Genomic DNA, 7662 nt, shown 5'->3' with positions numbered 1-7662 from the left:
TTTTCGTCCTAATTTGGTTATGCCAATTTCAAATATAAATCTCTTACATAAATAAAAGTCAAGTTGAAAAAACTAACTATGGAACTTGTTGCAACATCGTCGTTTCAACCTAAAGAACATACAAAAATCGTGAACAAGAAAACATATTTGTGAGTATATTTACATCATGTGTCTGTCATCAGAAGTTAGAATCAAAAGACTATCGAAGCAAATCAAGCAATACAAACCTATTCTGGACTGAATCCCTTGCCTTTGGGAGCATCATGATCTCCAAGGACTGTTCCCTTTGATGCATCATCATCATCACCTTTCAAATTCGCGTTATAGGTTAATGATGATTCACTTTGCAGCATTATCTTGGAGCTGGAGTCCCCATACAACTACAGAGAGACCTGGAATTTTTTCACCTGCTGAGTTTTGCGTTTTCATTGCAGAGTCTAGTAACTTCTTCAGCCAAATTCTGGAGTTCTACTGCAGCAGCAGACGCTAATTCTTTAGCATAAGAAGCTTCTTCAGTGAGTTTCTTATTAAGTTTACGAAGCTCATCTTTTTCCTCAATCAGTCTCATCTTCTCCTTCTTCAGATTCTCTATTTCCAATGCCTAGTGATGTAAAAAAGCCCCCAAAAGTGTTTTTATCACAATGACTTAGTGTGTCGCGTAGATGGAAGGAGCAAATTTTGTATGGGAAAGATACCTGAGTGTTGAGAGTTGTTTCGTTGTTCATCTCTTTAGTCTCTTCCTGAGCAAATACTCTATTTAAGCTCATCACGCTGGTCGGTGTTCCTGCTCCTGAGTAGATTTCTGACTCGTCACCATTTCTGTTGTGAGTATTCTTCCCTGATGATTCGTCTCCTGCAATTTGCTGTGTATATGTTGACTGTCTCTCGGCTAACGAATCTAGTTGTTGTCTTAGTAGCATGATTGTCTCTTGCATCTCAGCGTTCTCTGATTTCTGTGCAAATTAGGGTAATAATGAACTTCAAACTGACAATTTCTCAAAGTGTTCGGACTTTGAAAATACAGAACCATTATGGAGTGTTAACTTACAGTCATCTGCAACTGCTCCTGCAGAATCCTATTGTCTGCAGACTTTATCTTGAAAAAGACATTTCATAACGAAAACATTGTCACTGAGTCAGTGAATCTGATTAAACAAAACTGAGAATGAGAGGTAACAAGAGCTTAGAGAAAGAAGGATGAGTATGGAGTACCTCATGTTCAAAGATTTTCTCATTTAGTTGCGTTGTGAGCTTGGACAAAACCTATATCAAGCAAACACGAGAATATTATCCAATAAGTGTATTAATCCATCTAAATTCTTGTTTTGTTTTTCATCTGTTATTTTACCTGAGACATTCCAAGAGAATCTGCGGCATAGGGAGTCATTCCGAAAATCTCAATAATTTGTTTCTCTAGAACACGTATTTGATTCTTCTTTTCCTTGATTTCATCTTCTAACTTCTGAATTTGATCCTGCAGTCGACAATGCAAACATGAAAGAGGTACTATTATGTTATAAGCTAATTACTTTGGCATTGTTTAAGCAAGATCACACGAAAAGCTCACTCTGATATGGAAATCATCAGGGTTGCGAGTGGCTTGTTCGGAAAGCCGATTTAATGAGCTGGTACGCAATGCTACTTCTCCAACAAGTATTTTTGTCTGCTCGTGAAGAAGATCCATTTGATCCGCAATAGTAGTTCCAATCTGCCGTATGTCATTTTGCTGGTTATGTGTCAGTCAAGGATCTACACAATGACCACTTAAATAACCTAGGAACAACCTCACATAAGATAGGATGTTCAACTAATAAGGATTGAGACATCGCTACTTCCTCAAGTGTAATCACAGAAGCAACCAAAAAAAACTGAGGAACAATATTTTCTTACCGGAGAAGGGTCTCCTGGTCCAATAGTAGCACTGAATAAGTCTCCAGCAACAGTTTTTCCGGGAAAAGACTTGGCATTTTCTCTTCTGGTTGTTTTTGTTTGTGTACACTTAGAGGAAGATGAAGGAGATCCACTTACTTGGCTCTGGTTACCATCAGCCAGTAATGTCCCAGCCAGACCATCAGATTTCTGCATCATTTACATTATGGGTCATGTATATTGCCGAAACAGTATAAAATCATGATTTTAGATTGTGTCATTCTAAATATCAGTCCACAATGCTAATTCCACCTATGAGTTTTGATACAACAGAGAGATCAAAGATGATTAGAACCTACTTTCATTTTTAGCCAGCCAAGCATTCCACGAGTCTTGTTCCTTTTCTTGTCCTTTGTCATCTCGTCCATACTACTATTTCCATCTCTCGGCTCCTTTAAATTTTCAGAAACTGTGCTTCCAGCACCATCATCAGCCATGTTCTCTCGTCTTCTATCGGGCAAGTATGCTAGCTGTAAGGAACCAGGGTGTAAAGTTAAACATCAATATCACATGGTGAGAGGCTGAAAACAGAGATATATTAGTGTGCCACCAAACTGGAATGGTATCCTAAAACGAGGAATTAACAAACATACCTCATCCTCTCCGAAAGCATGCCTCCATATATGCTCAGGTTTTACGGAAGCAGCTTGCAGTGAACTTTTTGTTGAAACCAAGATTAATTTTGTCAGTCGCTGAATTCTTCCCATCAGAGCTGCTTTGGCTTCTTCATCTTCCTCCAACCTTGACTGAAGTTTAACCTGACCAGATTTTAGCTTATATAATGAGAAAGGGCACAATGAAAGCAAAGCATGTTATTTCTGGGGAATGCATATTAGGTGTACATGTATGATCAACATAATTTTCTAAAGGCAAATCTCGATTAATAATCACTTCAATTTTTTAAATGAACTAGTAATAGGCATAGCTTAAGACAATTTATTCATAGTTTCATAGAATCAGGCTGCAGCGACAAGAAAAGCTATAAGGAACTATCTTGAATATACCAACCGGAAGTTTTCGATCAGCCAACTCTTCTTGGTTAGAAACCCCACGCCTCAATTGCGTAAGTTCCTCTTGTAAACACGAAATTTCCTTCTGATACTTTTTTATTAGGGACTTTTCATCCATAATCTGTATAAAAATTGAAATATCAAAAAGAGGGCTCTAGTGAATTTAAGGAACCTCAGAGACATTAGTACCATAAAAATGCACCTTATTTCGTGAAGCTTTGATTTCAACATGCTTGCACCTCTGAGCGAATTTTAATGTGTTGTGTGTCTCTTCACTTGTGCTGGATGCAGGTGTGATAGTGCAAATAAGCTGAAAAAAGGTTCAGAGGGGTCAGAAAGCCTATATCGACACAAAACAGTCTCTTACTTGAATCTGATTTCTACATGAAGAGCTATTTTATCAAAGTGATATTTCATCAACCAAGAAACACCTGGTTTTCAGAAACTTCTTAAACAAATCATTATTTTGACAGGCTCATAAAAAAATTGATTTAATTAGGGAAAGGCATAGAGAACTTACTGATACTCGTCCATGACCACTAAGTGTTGACTGCAAGAGACGTGTAAGTTTAGAATCCCTGTAGGGTATATGAGCTGCCTTGGTGTCTGTCAATTTCGATATAACCTGAAGAAGGAGATTAGTAGTTTAGACACGCATAAATAGAGATGATGAAATGTACAACTGAAAAAGAACTTCCTTACAGTGCCAAGGGTAAGTAAACTTTTATTGATGGAAGAGCCCTCTTTCCTCCGTTGTCCAGTTATTTCAGTTTTAGAACTTTCAGATCCAGCAAGATCAATAAGGTGCTGCATCGAACAAAGAATCAGAATGTTAGATAACACAACGAAGTGTGACATGGCTTCATATACACAATAGCAGAATCAGAATGAACTGTCAAGTAATTACCAATTGAGAAAGAGTAACATCTTCGCCGTCATCTCCCTTTCCATGTGGACTGCTTTCTATAGTCTGAAACACACTGTAAACTCTAAGAGAAAGAGCTATCTTGTACAAGAACATCACTAAGGCATATGTGTAGTTGAGATGGAGACAAAAAAGATACACTTTTAAAGTAATAGGACTTACCAAGGTGAACATTGTGTGGCTCCGACTGCTAAAAAGATTGACATTATTTGAACCAACATGCCTGTGTTCTGCAGTAATTCAACAACGACAAAGTGAAATCACAGACCAAACAAAACAGAAATAAGAGAGGTACGGCCTTTAAAAGAGAAGGAGAAGTTACGACCAATTGATAGCATATGATAATACGGTCAACAAAATCATTTGCTAGAAGATTACGACCTTAAAACACATGATTTGTATATATTGTCAATGAGGAAAATGTATTTGGGGCATAATAATAAAAACTATGTTAACCGAAAGATGAGTTAATGCCGATGGTTAATAGGTATTTTAATTCAGGATCTTATACCTTCTCCAGATGCTATTAGGGATAGAGCATGAGCAGGGGATAAGACAACCTCATCTTTAATACCTTCAACATATGTGCCCTATCACCATAAACAAACGCTAAGTATACTGAAACTTACGATGCAAATGAAGCTTGGATAAATGAAATGTGTAAGCCCCACATTAGGATTTGATCGGTTTTTTGGGCGACATTACCCACCAGTTACCTGAGAATCCTCTCGTATTCTTAGATTCTGTCCTGTTGGATCTAGTAAGTCATTGATGACCTGTAAGAATAATTCAAATCACGCACCAGATTATTGTTCTAGAAATTAATGGGAAAGTGAAAATCTAGATCTGCGCCAGAAAAAACAGCCAATTGTCTCTTTGGAGTTCATGAGTTTGCAATCACATATATAATTGAAATAAAAATTCCTTCCTACAAAAATTTCTTGAGCATACTCACTGTCCTAGGTTGGACCCAGAAACATAATAAAAGACTAAAACCTATAGCATTCTTCTAAGCTTCTAGGAAATAACAAATCAATATTGCCAAAGGATACCATGTCCATTGAAATTTAAAACAATTTAAACTACAAGCAGGTTATGTAAATAAACACTGAGTCAGAGCCTAACCTCATTGTATATCTCTAGATACGAAACACGAAGAAGAAATTCCCGTTCTGGTGTCTGGATAGCTGAAACATAATTAGCTAAAGAATAGAGTGAAAAATCCTTTCTAAGGAAAAAGAACTATAGAGTAACCTATCACCTCCTGAATAATGCTAAACACATCCTTCACTGCCAACGGAATTACTCCAGGTGACCTTTGCTCCCCCTAAATGCAAAATGTATCATTAAGTTAGGTGCCGCAGAAGTGGATGTGTATAAGAGAAACACCTTCTTGGATATCTTTTGAACTCGTAATACACCTATATAACAACTTACATGAAGCCCTAGTAAGAACAACGGGAAACGACATCCTATATCTCAATCTCCAAAGATGAATAAAGTCCAACATGTCATTCTATACGTATATATATATAGTAGAAAGGGTTTTGGTCGCAAACCATAGCAGAGTTCCGAAAAAAGACATAGTTCAACCTCTAGATAATAACTTACATGCATTGTATGAGTCTTGCCGCTGCTAGTAACTCCATAAGCAAACACAGTACCTGCACATGGGCAAGAGATGCATATTTTCAAGCTAAGGAATTTTAAAAGCACCTAACTTTTAAGGCTTCCCAACATCAAACATTATTCAAACGCATAAGAAAACAGTTGTCTTTAAAAGACATCAGAGAAAAAAACACAACTAAAGAAAAGATGAAACATACCATTAATCCCTGACATTGCCCCACTAACAACTTGTTGAGCAGCAATATCATAAACACGCCGAGTAGTTGTTGGTGGACCGAATACCCTATCTGCAAAATCACACTCAAAATCAATTCGAAAAACAAAGTCCAAAACAATTACTCTAAACAGCTCAACTCAACAATTCTTTATGACTAACCAAAGCCATAACAAAGAGCTGGATTGTACTCATTCCGAATAGTGTAGTCTCCATCTGCATACCAAGCTATCTCATCTCCATTATTGACCTCTCGTTGACTAATTCAATATTACCAAAAAAAAACAAAAAGTCAATTAGCCAAAACAAAACAAATCAAATCAAATCAAAACAACTGAAGTAGTAAAAAAGACAAAACCTGAGAGGACGAAACCGAATCGTGACGGTAATATTCTCCTTCAGTTTGGAGGAAGCAACAGCCGTAGTACCAGAGGCGGCGGCGGAGGAAGTAGACGGACTAAGACTAGACCGTAATAACGGACTCGAAGAAGCAGCCGGAGAGGCAGAAAAGTGAGAGTAAGAAGGTGTCTCCGGCCGTTTCGTCGGAATAGTCGCCGGCGATCGGCGAGTACGAGCCGGAGAGATCGTGGATGATCTCTGTGACCTAGAAGCAGACATTGTTGGGAAGTTAACAGTAAGAGAAATGGGTTCTTCTCCAAAAGACAGTTACTGTGAGAGAGAGAGAGAGAGAGAGAGAGGGAAGAAGCTCGTTCGCCGAAATCAATGGAGGTCACGTCATGTATCGATTTTTTTTTTCTCCCACTCCCTCCAAAAAGGAAAAAACATAATGAATATGACGAAAATAACCTCAGATATTAAAGTACTGTTCTGTCTCTCGTATTTAATTGGTTACAATATAATTCCTTATAAATGTTTTTTTTTTTTTTTTAACTCTCTGCGATTACAAATTATTATCACATGGACAAAATATTTAATTATTTGATGAACTGACAGAAAAACAAATTAGAATAATGTTTGCTGAGCTGCCAAAGGTAATGATAATATTTTGAAAAACAAAATTGTTAGTTGGTAAACAGTATGAAAGAAACCAAAAAGAAAAAATAGTAACAAATTTTTGTTGATGTTTATCTCAGGGTACAGAGGCAACATTATTTTGTAATTATGTGAATTTAATAGTAAATAACGAAAATATCCTCACCTAATCACCGTTACAAAGGGTAGAATCGGAATATGGCCAAGAAGAACAACGACGTCGTCAACGTTAATAACACAACTTTTAGAACTTTGGTGGCGCCACTAGGTAGGTAGTAGTGAGAAGAAAACAAATTGTGTGTTTCTGATAACGCAGCATATGCTGTTTCTAACAGTTCGATGATCATCTTATTACATTCTTTATGTTAGTAAAAAAGACCTCAGTTATATGGTTTTCCACATTTGCTCACTAAAGCAAGTAAAGATTGTTTTGTTGTTTTCTGGTTTTGTGAACAAATTTGGTATGTTGTTGATTAATGAACTACAAATTACCCAAACATTGTGTTACATTTATGTAGTCCTTTGGTGTACATCACACATTCTAGCTGTTGCCCCTGAAGCAGTATGGAGGAGCCCAGTTACCATAAATATGATCTTTTAATTTTGTTTCAATTGAATGCATCATAGAAATAGAGCATAGAAAACTTCACCGGTGAGAGACATTAAAAACTTAGACAGGTTTTGTCCGTGATATACAAAAATGTAAACTACAATAATGTATATAGTTTAGATTTACCACTATTAAATTTGTTTTTTTTAGCCTTTCGTAGTGAATTACATTTTCAAGTTCATACTCTCTATGGTTTATTGGACTAAATTTCCCTAGTGTTTAGATTCGACATGTCAGATTTTTGGACTACATGTTAAGAGGAAAAAAACAATTATGTTTATGTTTCCATAGATATAATTTTATACTAATTTTTTAAATTCAAACTATCTAGCAGATTAACAATAGATCTGGC

At 36.7% G+C, this 7662-nt stretch overlaps 1 protein-coding gene across 6 annotated transcripts; it reads right to left on the bottom strand.

Moving 5' to 3' along the window:
- On the bottom strand, nt 1-6792 carry LOC104740869 (kinesin-like protein KIN-7C, mitochondrial). Of its 6 annotated transcripts, none has more exons than XR_015580451.1 (24): nt 6066-6517; nt 5870-5967; nt 5691-5780; nt 5476-5528; nt 5126-5191; nt 4990-5043; nt 4581-4640; nt 4376-4454; nt 4027-4094; nt 3847-3909; nt 3642-3746; nt 3460-3564; nt 3142-3249; nt 2938-3060; nt 2523-2687; nt 2229-2399; nt 1891-2079; nt 1568-1726; nt 1349-1474; nt 1213-1263; nt 1049-1096; nt 696-953; nt 228-601; nt 1-109 (listed from the first exon to the last, which is right to left on the bottom strand). XR_015580451.1 is itself a non-coding variant. In XM_087485432.1 (23 exons), exons 9-23 carry the CDS (start codon nt 4036-4038, stop codon nt 404-406), a joined length of 1863 nt encoding a protein of 620 aa, XP_087341558.1. In that variant the 5' UTR covers nt 4039-4094; nt 4376-4454; nt 4581-4640; nt 4990-5051; nt 5126-5191; nt 5476-5528; nt 5691-5780; nt 5870-5967; nt 6066-6792; the 3' UTR covers nt 1-403. The 6 variants fall into 6 exon arrangements, 4 of the variants coding, with proteins under 4 accessions (XP_087341558.1, XP_010459895.1, XP_010459894.1 ...); XR_015580452.1 differs by having other exon boundaries at nt 1568-1708; XM_087485432.1 differs by having other exon boundaries at nt 1-601; nt 1568-1708; nt 4990-5051; nt 6066-6792.
- Nucleotides 6793-7662: the final 870 nt, after the last annotated feature.

The sequence above is a fragment of the Camelina sativa genome, chromosome 14, assembly GCF_030686135.1.
Source record: "Camelina sativa cultivar CO46 ecotype springtype chromosome 14, ASM3068613v1".
Lineage (NCBI taxonomy): Eukaryota > Viridiplantae > Streptophyta > Magnoliopsida > Brassicales > Brassicaceae > Camelina > Camelina sativa.
Note: the sequence above shows the minus strand (reverse complement) of the source record. Positions and strands in the feature narration are given on the sequence as shown.

Excerpts from the sequence above, each read along its gene's own strand:
- LOC104740869 (XM_010461592.3), bottom strand. The coding sequence starts at position 6,325 with ATGTCTGCTTCTAGGTCACAGAGATCATCCACGATCTCTCCGGCTCGT. Across the intron at positions 4,095-4,375 it reads CCTAATAGCATCTGGAGAAG|AACACAGGCATGTTGGTTCA; the intron begins GTATAAGATCCT and ends GAATTACTGCAG. Across the intron at positions 2,400-2,522 it reads ATGCTTTCGGAGAGGATGAG|CTAGCATACTTGCCCGATAG; the intron begins GTATGTTTGTTA and ends GGTTCCTTACAG.